At 39.4% G+C, this 17,200-nt stretch overlaps 1 protein-coding gene across 4 annotated transcripts in view; it reads right to left on the reverse strand.

Annotated features, from left to right (window-relative positions):
* NR6A1 (nuclear receptor subfamily 6 group A member 1) overlaps nucleotides 1–17,200 on the reverse strand; it is a 260,373-nt gene that overhangs the window by 205,665 nt on the left and 37,508 nt on the right. For 2 of the 4 annotated variants that reach the window (XM_054501532.2, XM_054501533.2), the window contains exons 2-3: nucleotides 16,958–16,999; nucleotides 1,469–1,513 (exon numbers count right to left, since the gene is read on the reverse strand). In XM_054501532.2, the coding sequence (XP_054357507.1) occupies nucleotides 1,469–1,513; nucleotides 16,958–16,999 (87 nt within the window). The remainder of the gene's footprint in view (nucleotides 1–1,468; nucleotides 1,514–16,957; nucleotides 17,000–17,200) is intronic. The other 2 variants (XM_054501535.2, XM_054501537.2) reach the window with 1 other exon arrangement.

The raw sequence follows: 17,200 nt of genomic DNA on the forward strand, positions 1-17,200 counted from the left end.
TACAACACATATCTGACAGACTTATATGTAGAATAACAAACACCCACCACTCGACAGTTGAACAAAACACATGAATTTCTTTTTTATTTTTATTTTTTGAGACCAAGTCCCGTTCTGTCATCCAGGCTGCAGTGCAGTGGTGCAATCTTGGCTCACTGCAACCTCCACCTTTCAGGTTCAAGCAATTCTTGTGCCACAGCCTCCCGAGTAGCTGGGATTACAGGCAGGCACCACCACACCCAGCTAATTTTTGTATTTCAGCAAGTTTTGTTAAAAAAGAAAAAAGAAAGTTGATAAGCTAATTCTGAAATTTATATGGAAGTGGAGGGAAAAAAAAAAACACTACAATAGCCAAATAATCAAAACAACCTTGAAAAAGAAGGATGGAGTTGGAGGACTACTTCTATCTGATTTCAAGATCTATTATAAAGTTACAGTAATCAAGACACTATGGTATTGGTAAAAAGATTAATAGAAGAGAATACAGGGTCTACTAAGAGACGGGGTTTCGCCATGTTGCCTTGCCCACACTGGTCTCGAACTCCTGGACTCAAGCAATCCACCTGCCTTGGCCTCTCAAAGTGCTGGTATTACAGGCGTGAGCCACTGCACTCAGCCACATGAATTTACCAAAAGATTTGAACACTTTTAAGAGATGACACATGAATGACCAATAAGTACATGAAAACGTGACCAATATTATTAGTCATCAAGAAATGCAAGTTTAAACCACATCAATCCTATTACAATGCTCACTAGAGTGACTAAAATTTTAAAAACTAGCAATAACAAATGCTTGCAAAGATGTGGAACTGCAACTCATATACTACTGGAACTAAGATGTATGAACATTTGGGAAATCTGTTTGGAAATTCCATAAAAAGTTTAACATATAACATATGACCCAGTAATTCCTAAATGTATGACTAAGAGAAATAAAAACACAGGTCCATAAAAACCTTATACAAGAAATTTTATAGCTGCTTTATTCATAATAACCAAAAATTAGAAGCAGCCCAGGTATCAACAGGTAAATAAACTATGGTACAGTCAAAGGAATACTCCTCAACAATAAAAAGAAATGAACTACTAACAGCAGCAACACATAGATGAGTCTCAAACATCATGCTGAAACAAGCACGAAAGAGCACATATTTTATGACTGTATATAGGTGACATTTTAGAAAACAGGCAAAACTAATCTATCATGATGGAAACCAGAAGTTATTGCTTTTTGGGGTAGAGCAGTGGGATGGACAGGGAAAAGTAAAAGGGAATTTTCTGAAGGGATGGAAATGTTCTGTATCTTGATAGAATGTGGATTACTAGGGTGCACATATTTATAAAAATGCTTAAACTTAACACTTTAGATCTGTGCATTTCACTGCATGTAAGTCATGCCTCAATTTTAAAAAGATAAAAAGGACATGGGCTTTGGGATCACACAGGGTTCATCTCTGCCACTTACCAGCTGTGTGACCTTGGCCAAGTGTTAAACTGTCAGTTTCCTCATCTGTAAAATGGGGAGAACAAGAGTTGAGAATAACCTTGTAGAGCTGCCAGGAAGAGTAAATGAGATAAATGTTTTAAAGTCATTAACATACAGTAAATGCTCATCAAATATTAACAAAAAGAAATTAGAAACCTTTTGTCTTGTATTTCCACAAAAGAGAAACATGCAGGACTAGAGCAGCTAACTGCTGGGCAATTCATGTATATCATCTCATTTAGCTTTTAAAACAACATTTAACAAGAATTACTACTGTTTCAAAGATGAACAAACTGAGCTTCACAGGTTGCCTATGCTACTCAGCAAGAAAGCAGGAAGGCCAGGATGCAAACTTTCACTCATGTTTTTTCCACTGTACCATGCACCCATGCATTTCATTAGGGTCACTTTCAGCAGGTATCTCTGCAACTGTCAGGATAGCCCAATTTATATGAGATGCTCCCTCCATTATAAATAGTGCTGGCTCAAGCCTCAAGCCTGACACTGAAAAGGAGGCAAATTCTGATGGCTTTACTAGTGAATGGAAGCAGGGTTGCAAGTAGAAGCCTGAAAATGTTGTAGAAGTCTTTTACTTTATTCTCAGACTTAAAAGATGGTTCCTGCTACTTGAGGACTCTGATTCCCCCCCGTCCTTAGAACAATTTCAAGATAAGAGAATTCTAAATGTAAAATCTGTGCTTTAAGTGGAAGCTAGAACCTATGTGGCTCAATTTGGCAGAATAGCCATGGAAATCTGGCAGCTAAAATGACAGAGAATTTTTTAAATGCTCTTTTTTCTTAATAATGTAATATTCTTAAAAACAGAAAACTCAGAGATAACGAAAGATACCCTGTAATCTCATTTTCCCAAAAACACCACTATTAAAATTGTATTACCTTCCAGACTAAAAATTTGCCTTCTCCTTAAGTCTACAGCATCCTACTGCATGAATAACCACAATCCATTTATCGAGTCCCCTATTAAACTTAAATTGTTACCTTTTTTTTTTAAAAAAAAAAGACAGGGTCTCGTTCTGCTGCCCAGGCTGGAGTACAGTGGCGCGATCTTGGCACACTGCAGCCTCCACCTCCTGGGCTCAAGCGATCCTCCCACCTCAGCATCCCCAGTAGCTGGGATGACAGGCATGCACCAGCATGCCTGGTTATCCAATTTTTTTTTTACTATTATAAATGCTAAAAGAAGCATCTGTAAACATACATTTTTCATAACTGTCAAGTATTTAGGATAAATTCCTAGACATACGAATTGTTCAATCTAAATTTTCTTTTGTGGGGGGGAGGGTGGAGACAGGGTCTCACTCTGTTGCCCAGGCTGGAGTGCAGTGGTGTGATCACAACTCACTGTAGCCTCAACCTCCCAGGGCCAAGTGATCCTCCCAAGTAGCTGGGACTACAGACATGTGCCACCACACCCAGCTAATTTTTGTATATTTTGTAGAGATGAGGTTTTGCCATGTTGCCCAGGCTGGTCTCAAACACCTGAGCTCAAAGGATCCACAAAGTGCTGGGATGACAGGAGTGAGCTACCTCGCCTGGCCTGTAATTTTAAATTTTATATTTTTAAATTTTAAACTGCCAAGTCTGCAAAATTAGCCTGCACGTTATCAGTTTTAATAGATATTAGATTACATTTTTAAGAGTTCCCGTTTTCCCACACTCTCATCATCCCTAAAAATTATTTAATGTAGGAGCTGAAAACTCAAATGCCTACAGAAGACTAGCAGGAAACATAAATGGGTAAAGGAGGCCACCAAGGTTCTGTGAAAACCTGAGAGTATATGCTCATTTAAAGAAGGCAGCGGGCTGAGCACAGTGGCTCACACCTGTAATCTCAGCACTCTGGGAAGCCGAGGTGCGCAGGCTGCTTGAGTCCAGGAGTTGGAGACCAGCCTGAGCAACCTGGTGAAACCCTACTTCTACAAAAAAACACAAAGATTAGCCCACCGCGGTAATGCGCGCCTATAGTCCCAGCTACTCGGGAGACTGAGGGGAGAAGAACTGCTTGAGCCCAGGAGGTCGAGGCTGCAGTGAGCCATGATTGCACCATTGCACTCCAGCCTGGGTGACAAAGCAAGACCATGTGTCCAACCCATATAAAGAAGGCAGACACTACTCTGTTCCAGCCAACAGATGCCATATAAAAATCTGAGCTCAATGTTAGATATTACAATTTATCAAGAAAGCCAGAAATCCAAAGTTTTTTGAAACTCTTGAACGTTTTTGGGTTTTTTTGAAATGGAGTTTTGCTCTTGTCACCCAGGCTAGAGTGCAATGATGCAATCTCGGCTCACTGCGGCCTCCACCTCCAGGGTTCAAGCAATTCTCCTGCCTCCAGCAGCCTCCCAAGTAGCGGAGATTACAAGCATGCGCCACCACGCCCAGGTAATTTTGTATTTTTAGTGGAGACGGGGTTTCACCATGTTGGCCAGGCTGGTCTCAAACTCCTGACCGCAGGTGATCCACCCGCCTCAGCCTCCCAAAGTGCTGGGATTACAGGCGTGAGCCACCACACCCGGCCATCTTGAACATTTTAAATGTTGACAACTAACATGATTTTATTTAAACATCCTGGAAGTCAAACAAAATACATCTATAGGCCAGACTACACTTAGGACATGGAATTTTGTACTAACAGATGAAAAAGATCTTTAACACTGTATTTTCACTTTGAATCTTATTCTGCAGTTTTGATTTTCTTATGCTTACCAACAAAGCACATTCAATTTTGGTTCACAATGACTGTCAGCTCTCTTCAAAGAGAGAGGCTTATCTTTTCTTTCAGATCATATCTATGACAAATACTGGACCAAAATAAAACAAAAACAAAGTAGCTTCAGGTAAAGAGGCAAAGAGTGGTCCTGATTGACCAAAGAGTACCCAGAAAGGGCCTCAGAACTGAGTTATAGTCTCAGCATGCTTAGAATATGTGAGATACTTAGAAAAAAAAATGTTAATTTGTAAAACTATGTACAACTTTGAAGACAGTGGCTTTAATCTAGGGTATCCCCCCACTACTGATACGTTTGCCTAACACAGAAGGTTTTCTCTTTGGCAAGAGATCAAAAAAGGAAGAGAAGAATTCCCATGTATTCCCTTGTTATCAAGTACTGAATTTAAGCAACCCCTTTCAACTTTTTTTTTTAACAAAATAAAACAAATGTTTATTAAAAGTCTTTGTCTCATCTGAAAATGTTACTGCAATATTGCTCCCAAGGAAAGAACAACTGCAGAACCTAACTGGCCTCAGAACTTCTTCTCATTCCTTCTTAGTCATTCATTAAAATCTCCAGACTTAGATATTCAAGCAATCCCTTCACCCACCAGAGATAGTGGCAGACATCCACGACTATCCAAGGACCCAACAACCGCCTTTGAATGCAACTATCTTTTCATCAACTGTAAACATGTGCTAAACTCTAGGCTCCACAGGGAGTCCCTACCGAGTCAGTATAAACTCAAATAGGGGCAGAGGTCAAGGGGACGAGAGTTCACCCTAAGCTCTGGATCTCATACCACCCCTACCCTGATCAAAAGAATCCTTATCAGAAGGGAACTCCTCAGCAAAAGACCACATTCAGAAGGCTTGATCTAGCAGCAATGCCACAGAATCAACTGAAGCTTTGGGAGCAGGCACTCGGAACTGTTATGAATGTGACATAGCAAAATCACTAACGATGTTGTAGAGAAAAAGGGACATAAAGGGAGGAAACAAGGGAGATTTGTGAACTATCTTAAGTTGCTTCAGGAAAGAACTTACTTGAAAAATAGTGGGATAATCCTGAATCTGAGCCACAGAAGACATCTCGGGAACCTATTCCACAATGAATCATTCTACTTTGTGTCCAAAACCACCCTAATACATGCAGAAGAGGCCCAGATGACACTTCAAAAATAGTCTTCATTCTTTTACACAAAAAGCCTGATTATATATGTTATAAATCATTACACTGCCTTAAAGTCTTCCACCATTAGCATTTGAGATCTGTCACAATCAAGAGAGCTAGAGACAGGATAGAAATTAATTATTTAATAAAGCAGGGGCTCTGAAGTCTCAGATACTTCACTAGGTACTTTGGGGTGAGTCATTTCATCTCTTCAGGCCTCATAGTTCTCATCTGTAAGATGGGGATTGTATCTTTTTAAACAAGTTTTATGAATGCTTAATAAAAAATGCATGTGAAACATTCTGTGCACAGTAAATATTAGCTATCCTTACTATTATGTGGTAAAAGCCACATCATATTTTGTGTCTGCCTTCCTGATTACACCAGAGTCCTTTCTGGGCAAGAACTATGTCTCAGCTTGGCACCCAAAGTAGGGAGGGAGAAAAGAACAATAACTTCGTTAAATGAACTAGGTATTACCAAGTCAAACTTAAAATCAGATCATTTTATATGCTATAATCCTTCTCACACTTACTGAATATATGCAAAGTGCCTGGCACACAAGGAATACCCAGTAAATGGTAATTTCCTTTTCTTCCTTCATCTGTAACATTCAGTCTTAAGTTCACTCTCTGCAGACATTTAGGCTTATATGAACTACTTTCTGAGACCAAAAATTGTGACACAGTTTGACAACTAGGAATAAATCCATTAGGACACGTGACAGAATACTGGAATTTTAGGGTACTCTAGCTGAGATATACATTTCTCTTTTGTAGCTGGAAGAATCCACCAAAAAATCTCTTTGGGATCCCAAGACACATGACAGTTGAATGCAAAGCCAGAGCAAGTTCGTGGTGTCAGGCTTTCTTTTTATCTTGCCTATTTTTTATCTTGTTTTTTTTCATCTTGCCTGTTCATCCCATCAACACAGGTAGAACTCTCCTTGATGGGCATCTACCAATAAGGCAAGATATACCAAAATTTAATTTAACTTACTTTTTTTCTGAGACAGGGTCTCACTCCCGACACCCAGGCTAGAATGCAGTGGTGCAATCTCTTGGTTCACTGCCAGCTCAACTTCCAGGGCCTCAGGTGATCCTCCTACCTCAGCCTCCCAAGTAACTGGGACTACAGGTACACGCCTAGAGTCGGGGTTTCATCATGTTGTCCAGGCTGGTCTCGAACTCCTAGGCTCAAAATAATCTGTCCACCTCGGCCTCCCAAAGTGTTAGGATTACAGGTGTGACCCCACTGCACCCAGCACTTAACTTTCAAGTCTCTTTTAAAATACTCATATAAATATATATACATACACACTATATTACATATAGTGACATATACTATATATTAATACATACTACTTATTACACACATTATGTATATGCTATATCATTTATATAGGTCCTTGATCATTAGAATATACTTTATTTTTTAAAGTCTGAGTAAACAGGAATCCATGGTAATAGTCAGATTTTAAATTCTACAAACTTTTTCTTCAGTATGCTTCTGTAAGACCTTGCTATTGACCAAAAAGAAAGTGTGTAATTCGAGTATCTGTTTTAAATAAGCAGAAGGTTAACTTGTTCAGTCTCCTAAGAGGTTAAATGTGTTGGCAGATGGTCATTTGGGAGGTTACCTGCTATTGGCTAGGGGAAGAGGACCAAAACACCCTAACAGTCACTGAGATGGTAAAGAAGTCCCAACCAAAATAGTCAGCAGCATATGAGCTCTTCTATTCCTGTGACTGAACTATTTAATTGAGTCTATGGTCATACACTCTGAACACGCCCAGTCTCATCTGAACTATTTACTTGAAGCAGTAACTTACACCTGCCAACACCTTTGTGTCATTAAGAAACACAGGCTAGCTTAATTGAATAAAACACAGTTTCAACAGTCCATTAGTGCAGAAAGACTGAGAATTTCAACATTATACTACGTAGCCTAGAACAGTATACACTTAATAGTATTTACCATTTGTCAAGCACTATTCCGAACTTTAAATATATTACACTTCACTTAATCCTCACAGTAACCCAATAAAATAGAAATACATTTTACTGTCCTCATTTCATAGATGAGAAAAGGAAGGCAGAGAGTTTAAGTAATTTAACCAAGATTACAGTGAAGCCAAGTTGAATCCAAGCAATCTTGAGCCAGAGTCTATGTTTTTAATTATGAGAGCAGTTTTGGCTTGCATAAAAAAACTAAAGTACTCATTCGAAATGCAGACAAAAAATTTATACACAAATGTGGTCACTGTGGCATTATTTATGATGCAGAAAAAACTGAAAATCTAAATGTTCAACAATAGGAGGATGGTTAAATAAATCATGATAAAGCTATTTACTTATTTAATGAAATATCCTTCCATTAAAAACATTTGTGAAAATCGTTTCATGACTTGGGACAATGTTCCCAATGTAATACAGAGTGGGGGAAAACAAACAGGATACAAAAATTGCATATATAGTATAGATTCCTAATGATGTAAAAGATGAGCTCGGACACAACCTGGAAGGACATACTCTCAAACGTGAAGCAATGGTTATTTCTAGGTGGTGGGATTACAGATGCTTCTATTTTCTTTTAGTGTTTTCCATAGTGAACCATACATTATTCTACTACCAGTTTAAACAAAAACAATGTTTTTTTCTTTTAATCAAGCTACACCAAGATCCTCAACCAACTGGTTAAAAAAAAAAAAAAAAAAAAAAAAAACCACACACAGCTAAAAAGCTTCTAATATGTCTAACTTCAAGCAGGTACTTCCCTTGGGATTATATCCTTTGAACATCAGACAACATAGCACATACCAAAAACAAAAAAAAAAATTCAATCTTCAACTTTGGAAACTGAATTAAAATAAGTACTTTCAATTTTGGTCAATGTTTACTCTCAGTGTAATTACTTGTAGCATTATGTTACAAGAGGAGAAATGGACTTCATTATATGTGAGCCAAAAATTCAGGAACAGTATTTCTGAAATAGATAATAAGAGAGAAAAAGTTTGGCGAGGAAGAACAGCTGTTGCTAATCCAACTATTTACCCTTTGACCCTCTATCTGGCCAGTAACTGAACACTATCAACTGTTTCCCTTTATTATGTGCTGTTTACAATCCCTGAGAGGCATGAAAGGAATTAATAATTTAGTCTAGAAAGCTGACAGCCTTTATTGGGAAGCCCCTTGTCTATGGGGCAGAAATCAGAGCAAGTAGCTGTCCTGAAGTCACAGGTCCCTTTACTGTTCCTGTTTTATAGCCTAATTGGCCCCCAAACATAAATCAATTATTTCTCCTGTTTTAAGCAACAATGACTTCTATTCTCTAACTTCCCTTGTATCAAGTCGGTCCTTGTTCTCTTGAGTTTTACAACTACACGGTAAACACCATGGCCGAGGAAAAAACTCAGGGAGCAGGGCAGACTGGGGTTATTTGGAAACAAGCACAGAAAGGTTATGCTGTTTTGAACTTCTCTTGACCTTTGACTGCCCTTGTCCCTAGCTTATGCTAATGGACATGGTACAGGGACACTTGTAGAAATGAACTTAGCCTGAACCTGTGCCATAACATTGGACTCCAGGAAGCCCAGGAATCACAGGAAGGCAGCCAGAGTGTGAACAGCTGCTCATATTCTGAGCATGGCTGCCCATCTGCTTTATCACACTAAAGGTATTTAAAAAAAAAAAAAAAAAAAAAAGCCAAGCCATTTAATTGGACAAAGTCAGTCTTTCCTCAACTAGTTCCCACACGACACCTGCTGTCCCAAACCTGCTGCCTACAACAACACTGCCATGCACAACTGGAAATTAGCAACGAAGTATTTCCTGTTCCAAAATAAGGGAGTGTGAGCAGGCTTTCCTATCAGGAATCTGGGGAATGGGGGGCAATATTTGGGCCTCCAAATTCCAAAGATACAACACAAGGAAATCTGTAATATCCTCAAAAGTCATGTGGGGCTCGGCCTGGTAATCCCAGCACTTTGGGAGACCAAGGCAGGAGGATCACTTGAGCCCAGGAGTTCGAGACCAGCCTGGGCAGCATGGCAAAAATTCGTCTCTACTCAACTTAAGAGAAAAATACCAAATTTTAAAAACTTTTTAAAATACTGACAAATTCGGATCAAATTTGAGGGAATAAAAAATATTAGAGCAAAGGAGTTTGCTGGTTGTGTCATTATTTAATGATCAAAGTATAGCATGCATGCCTTATAACAGACTTGTTGACTATAGGCCTAATGTAAACAAGAATCTTGCCAGATGTAGCTACTTAAGGGAAAAAAAAAAGGTTTTTAACAGAAATGAACTTTTGATTAGTTCTTACATTTTTATGGTACCAATCACAGGGCAATTTCCTGAATATTGGGTGACGTCAAAGGTATATCATACTTGAGGAAATCAGGCCAAGTACAGCTCAGCAATTACATTCATAAACACTCAAGTTTTTTTAGTTAGGGTCATGTCAAACCCTCACGTGGTTGTTAAGTAGTGACTGTAACTGTGTATGTCCTTAGTGGTAGGTGAGCACCAGTCTCCATGACCAAAAATGTCCCCTAATTTCCTTTGAAAAAGCCACTAGTTCTGTGAATTGTCCTTTTCCCTCCTGCCCCTAACTGTCCTGCACCTCTAGCCTACATTAGCATATTTCTCATGTAATGTATTCTGCTGGTAAGTTCATCGGTTAGCTGCATCCTTCAGCTATTCCTTTATATTGGGGAGCAAAACCTTTAGATTGGAGGAAGTGGAGATGAAGATGGATTGATTCAGCTCACCTTCCATGATTGCTTCTGAGTGAAAAGCTACATCGGCCACATTTCAGATTTTCGCTTTTGCAATTTGGGGAGGGTGGGGAGAGGTAGACTTTTTGCTTGTTTTATAAAGTGCTCTCAGTAAGGAGTGTTTGAGTTGAAGAGGCATCTGATTCGAGGCCACTAATGTTCTTTGTAACTTAAGCTTTGACCAAGAAATTCTTCACTTCTTCCCACTTCTTCACTTCTTCCCAATATACAGTAAATACATGAGTCAGTCATCCATACACTAAAGCCTAGTTGAGAAAAACCTTTGATTCAGGATGGCTGGGTTACTAACTTTGGAATGTAAGAGATCTGGTTTTGAATGTAAAATTCATAACACACAAACAAGTGTTAAAAACTTTTTGCTCTGGTCAGTTACAGGTGGATCCCAATAATCTGTTTTTGGTTTTCTGATGGAAATAATAGAACTAGGGGAAATCAAATCTGGCAGGTGTCTACAGTATTAGAAGAGGGTATAAGGGCACAGTTTAACACTAAGCTCTTTTGATATGTAAGTTCTTATACTTCCAGAAACTGTGCATTCCAGATCTACATACTAAATGCTAAATCATTTTTAAATGGGCTCTTGATTAACAGACCTGTATTTTTTAGTGCCTCCTATGTTGTCCATTTGTCTAAAATGAAAGCTCTCTTTTGCATTGTAAAACTACAACATATGTCATCTTATTTTCCCTGAGTAATTCAAGTATAGTGCAATGGAAAATGTTTAGTAGATTAGGGGGAAAAAACCCAAAAAGTTTTACACAATTGTTTGTAGTTACATTTAGGATGGACTTACTCCTTTGGAGAAGAGTGAAATTTGTTTTTTTGCCATGTGATGAAGACCACTGTGATTTATTTATAAAGTAGATAATACTTAAAATAGCATAATAATTCTGTACTTGAATTTGTACTGTTAACAGCACATTTGGAAGATTTTTAAACTTTTTATTATTGTCTTATAACTAGCATTCAGTGATTATTTTGGATATTTAAGGGTTCCATTACGTTAACATTGTATTTGGACAAAGTATAACCAAATTAGCCAGTCTGTTTTCTTCCATGTTTAATCAGAAGTGAGAGATAGAAGTACTTCGAATTCAGCAGGCCAGCAAGCAATTGGCTTAAAATTTGCTTTCTTAAATATTGTGACTCATGCTCTTGGCTTTTTAATGACTTTATTTATTATTATTTTTTTTTAGACAGAGTCTCGTTCTGTCACCCAGGCTGGAGTGCAGTGGCACGATCTTGGCTCACTGCAACCTCTGCCTCCCAGATTCAAGCGATTCTCCTGCCTCAGCCTCCCAAGTAGCTGAGATTACAGGCACGTGCCACCATGGCCGGCTTACTTTTTGCATTTTAGTAGAGACGGGGTTTCACCGTGTTAGCCAGGATGGTCTCGATCTCCTGACCTCATGATCTGCCCACCTCAGCCTCCCACAGTACTAGGATTACAGGTGTGAGCCACCATGCCCGGCCTAATGACTTCATTTTTATTACTTTTATTTTTTTATTTTTTTCTTGAGACAGAGTCTCTGTCACCCAGGCTGGAGTGCCGTGGCGTGATCTCAGCTCACTGCAAGCTCCGCCTCCTGGGTTCACGCCATTCTCCTGCCTCAGCCTCCCGAGTAGCTGGGACTACAGGTGCCCACCACCACACCTGGCTAATTTTTTTTGTATTTTTAGTAGCGACGGGGTTTCACCGTGTTAGCTGGGATGGTCTTGATCTCCTGACCTCGTGATCCACCCGCCTTGGCCTCCCAAAGTGCTGGAATTACAGGCATGAGCCACCACGCCCAGCCATGACTTCATTTTTAAAGTACTTGCGGCCAGGCACGGTGGCTCGCGCCTGTAATCCAAGCACTTTGGAAGGCTGAGGCAGGTGGATCATGAGGTCAGGAGTTCAAGACCAGCCTGGCCAAGATGGTAAAACCCCATCTCTACTAAAAAACAGAAAAATTAGCTGGGCACAGTGGCAGGCGCCTATAATCCCAGCTACTCGGGAGGCTGAGGCAGGAGAATCGCTGGAACCCGGGAGGCAGAGTTTGCAGTGAGCCAAGATGGAGCCACTGCACTCTAGCCTGGGTGACAGAGCGAGACTCCGCCTCAAAAAATAAATAAATAAATAAAGTACTTGCTCAGTCACTTGAGATAAAATGCTTGGGGTAGCTTTTCCATCCTCAAACTTAATGTTTTTACTAGTTCGCAGTGTTTGGAACAGTATGTGCCAATCACTAAGACTGCTTCAGAGTTTGCAATTTTGTATGTTTCACTGCCAAAGAAGGCCTAGTGGTTGTTGACTGTAGTATAAGTCAGCTTTCTGTAGCATAAGGTTTGATTTTCTTATACTTACTCCACTTGTTATACATCACTGATTATTTGGGTTAAACTGGACTCATTTCAAGCAGTTTGCCTTTGTTGTTCAAATACGTGATGAGAAACTTAATACTATAATTTGACTTGAGCCATAAAACACATTTTAATATTAGCTTGTATTATATTTATTAAGCTTGTTTTGTGGGAAAAAAACTTACTAAAACCTAGATAAGTCTAGATTAAGCCAGTTTAGGTGTATTTTCTATTTTAGTGATGGATCGTATCGTAAAAATAGAGATAAGTTGGGAAGATATATTGATTATGCTGTTCTATTGAGGGAAAGGTCACGTATTTGGAAATTTAAATTTTTGTTTATTGTGTTCACATCATAGTATACAAGCATCATTTATAGTTTGGCTATGAGAACTTTTCTGGTATGTTTATGGAAAACGTATGAAAGAAACAAGTTTTGATTATATTTTTATATTTGTAAAGTAAAAGTTCGGTTAAAATGATCACTGTTCTTTTTTTATCATTTCAATAAAAAATATTTGAAAGAGAAAAAAAATACAAAAGTTAGCCAGGCATGGTGGTGTGTACATGTAGTCACTCAGGAAACTGAGGTGGGAGGATCACCTGAGCCCATGAGGTCAAGGCTGCAGTGAGCCATAACTGTGCCACTGCACTACAGCTTGGACAAAAGAGTAAGACCCTGTCTCAAAAAAATTAAATTAAATAAACAAAAGTCACATGGAATTAACATAGGAGATGTTATTCCTTCCCAGTCAGAATCCCCAGAATATGCAGTATCAAAAACCACAGCCAATTTAACACAGCACACACAGCCCATCTCAGTCTTGATGCTTCCTATCACTTGGTAAGGCTGAACATGCTCATTTGAACCCCAAAACTGGTACAAACTGAGATAAAATTTTATTTTGTCTAATTATTATTATTTTTTTTTTTTGAGACGGAGTCTCGCTCTTGTTGCCCAGGCTGGAGTGCAATGGCACGATCTCAGCTTACCGCAACCTCCACCTCCCGGGTTCAAGCAATTCTCCTGCCTCAGCCTCCCGAGTAGCTGGGATTACAGGCATGCGCCACCACAACCCAGCTAATGTTGTATTTTTAGTAGATATGGGGTTTCTCCATATTGGTCAGGCTGGTCTCGAACTCCTGACCTCAGGTGATCCACCTGCCTCAGCCTCCCGAAGTGCTGGGATTACAGGCATGAGCCACCGCGCCTGGCCTAATTATTTTTAGAATAATCAGATCTTTATGTATTTCTTCAAAGAGAAAGATTAAAATACTACTAACTTCCCAATATACGAATTACTGAGAATATTACCCACATACACTAAGTACAAATTTTTTGGTTTGTTTTTGAGACAGGGTCTTGCTCTGTGTCACCTAGGCTGGAATGCAGTGGTGTTGATCATGGCTCAACTGCAGCCTCCTCCTCCTTAAGCAACCCTCCCACCTCACCTTCTCAAGTAGCTGGGACCACAAGCACATGCCGCCACACCTGGATAATTTTTAAATTTTCTTTGCAGAGACAGGGCTCCCTATATTGCCCAGGCTGGTCTCAAACTCCTGATCCTGGGTTCAAATGATCCTCCCGCTTTGGCCTCCCAAAGTGCTGGAATTACAGGCATGAGTCATCATGCCCTGCCAGTAAGTACAATTTTTTAGTCTTTTCTTTTTTTTTGCTGACTCCTATTCTATACTGATGTATAAAATTATGTCTCAATGTCTGTTCATTCTCATGGAATAGAGAGGTCTATAAATTGCCATATCTAGCTAGGAATTTTATGCAGAAATGTTTAATGAGCTGGTATTACTTAACCCAGAAAGAAGAATTCAACAACAATTTTTCTGAGAATATCAAGGACCTTTCTCAGAAAATGGGCATTAGCCATTTTCAATTGCTACCAGGTGCAGAAAAAGAGAATACATTTGGGTACTAAGTGCTAAACTAGAGGTTTATAAAATGTCCTTTCAAATATTTCCTAACACACTGATAATATACAAGAACAAGAGCTAAACTTATTTATCTGTGTATCCCTAGAGCCTAGAGAACTGGGTGTGGAGCAGAGAGAACACTCAGCGCTTAACAAACTGAGTTATCAACTATCTAGCACGTTTTATGTGTAGTTGTCTGAAAGGTTACAGGGCATCTCAATGTCCTTACTAGTGTTCAAAAATGCTTCTAAGAAAGGACCATGGCCAGGTGCGGTGGTTCACGCCTGTAATCCTAGCACTTTGGGAGGCCAATGCAGGCAGATCACAAGGTCAGGAATGCAAGACCAGCCTGACCAATATGGTGAAACCCCGTCCCTACTAAAAATACAAAAATTAGCCAGGCATGGTGGCGTACACCTGTAGTCCCAGCTACTCGGGAGGCTGATGCAGGAGAATCACTTGAACCCGGGAGTCAGAGGTTGCAGTGAGCTGACATCGCGCCACTGCACTCCAGCCTGGGCAACAGAGCGAGACTTCATCTCAAAAAAAGAAAGGACCATGACTCCAGAAAAATAACTGAATTTATCTTTTCCTCCCCTAAGCAAAGGCTATTCATAAGAGAATAACAGAAAACACAGCTGGACCTTGAATAACACGTTTCAACTACACAGGTCCACTTATACACAGACTGTTTTCAATAAAAGTTACACCGAGTGTGCCTGCCTCTCCTGCCTCCCCTTTCACCTCCTCTACCTCTTTCACCTCTGCCACCCAAGAGCAAGACCAACCCCTCTTCCTCCTCCTTCAGCATGAAGATGGTGAGGATGAAGACCTTCATGATGATTCACTTCTATTAATGAAGAGTAAATATATTTTGTATTCCTTATGACTTAATCTATAACAACATGTTCTCTTCTCTAGTGTATTTTATTGTAACAATACAGAATATAATACATATAACATACAAAATTATGTTAATCTACTGATTATGTTATCGGCCAGGCTTCTAGTCAACAATAAGTTATTAATCAAGTTTTTGAGGAGTCAAAAGTTATAAGTGGACTTTCAACTGTGCAGGGGGTTATCATCCCTAACCCCCACATTGTTTAAGGGCCAACCATACTATATTCACCTATAGCTGCTGGTATACTCGGGCTATACCATCTAATACAAAACTGATTCTGAAATTTACAACTTTTAAAAAGACAAATATATTTCCCTGGTGTTTGATAAGCATCATGAGAACTATTCTGCCTAACAACTAATAAGTATTAGTTGAAACATGGACATTTATACTAATAAGGAGGGCAGAGGTAAATATGTGAGAAGGTCCACCACCTCAGAGCTTGTATCAGCTTCACGATGAAGGAAAGGTAAGCTTTATCACTGATCTCAACAGCAGACTGGTGGCAAAGAGCCAGCCGTAACAAAGTACTAGAATCAGAAAAAAAACTCTAGACCATCTCATGGAATCTCAATCTAAATTATCATTTGACCTTTCTGCATTATAGCAAAATAAGGTCTGTATACACTGGATACTCCCATGTCCTATTTCTAACCATTATGACTATGTGTCCCAGAATGGTGCATGCCACCACATTTAGGGAGAACTGGAAATGCAAATGATTATCTATGATGAAGACTCACATAGTCCTGAAAAGCATCATTTAATTAGACCTTGAAATGGTAACTCTCATATCTTAACCATAAGACTGTAAATGAAAATTAAACTGTACTACAAAGGTTATCAATTATAATTTCCAAACTAAGCAAAATGCTTCGTTGAAAGAAATTATTTCAAAACTATCAACACTTTAGAAGTGTTTGTGAGTATACAGTTGTCCATGTGCGTAAGTGCAAGTACAAATTTTTTTTTTTTTTTTTTTTTTTTTGAGGTGGAGTTTTGCTCTTGTCACCCAGGCTGGAGTGCAATGGCATGATCTTGGCTCACTGCAACCTCTACTTCCCAGGTTCAAGCAATTCTCCAGCCTCAGCCTCCCGAGTAGCTGGGACTACAGGCACACGCCACCACGCCCGGCTGATTTTTGTATTTTTGGTAGAGACAGAGTTTCACTATGTTGGCCAAGCTGGTCTCGAACTCCTGACTTCAGGTGATCCACCCGCCTCAGCCTCCCAAAGTGCTGAGATTACAGGCGTCGGCCACCGCGCCTGGCTTCAAAGTACAATTCTTATTTTTGTTGGTTTCATGGAAGGATGGAGAACAAAGCAAGGAGATAGGTATTAAACAGAAATTTTCAGCAAACCAACTTTCTATTAAACGGATAGATCCTGGCCACTGAATAATATCAGAAGAAAGCATAACTAGAAAAGACAGAATGCCCTTCCTATAATTACAAATTAAAGTGAAATAAAATCTGAGAGTCAATAAAGTAAGGCTTACCAATGACACCTTAAGTTGTTCACTTAAAAGTGTACACACACATCCATCCTTTTCTTACCAAAGAATATTGGGTAACATTGAGAACTTACTAGTGCCTGGGTCAAGCTCTGCCAATTCATCCTGACAGAAACCTAAAGAGAAAACAATAGGAAAAAAAATTACAATTTGTGAATTACTTCAAGCTGACTCCAAATATGAAGTATCATACAGTTGGGGGTAAATCTACACTCAGAAGTCAATTTGGGTTTCAATCCTAGCTCTAACATTTAGCTACTACATATCCCTCTGAGCCTCCATTTCATCCCTTCAATATAAAAACAGATAATAGCACT

Source organism: Pongo pygmaeus, chromosome 13 (genome assembly GCF_028885625.2).
Source record: "Pongo pygmaeus isolate AG05252 chromosome 13, NHGRI_mPonPyg2-v2.0_pri, whole genome shotgun sequence".
Taxonomy (NCBI): domain Eukaryota; kingdom Metazoa; phylum Chordata; class Mammalia; order Primates; family Hominidae; genus Pongo; species Pongo pygmaeus.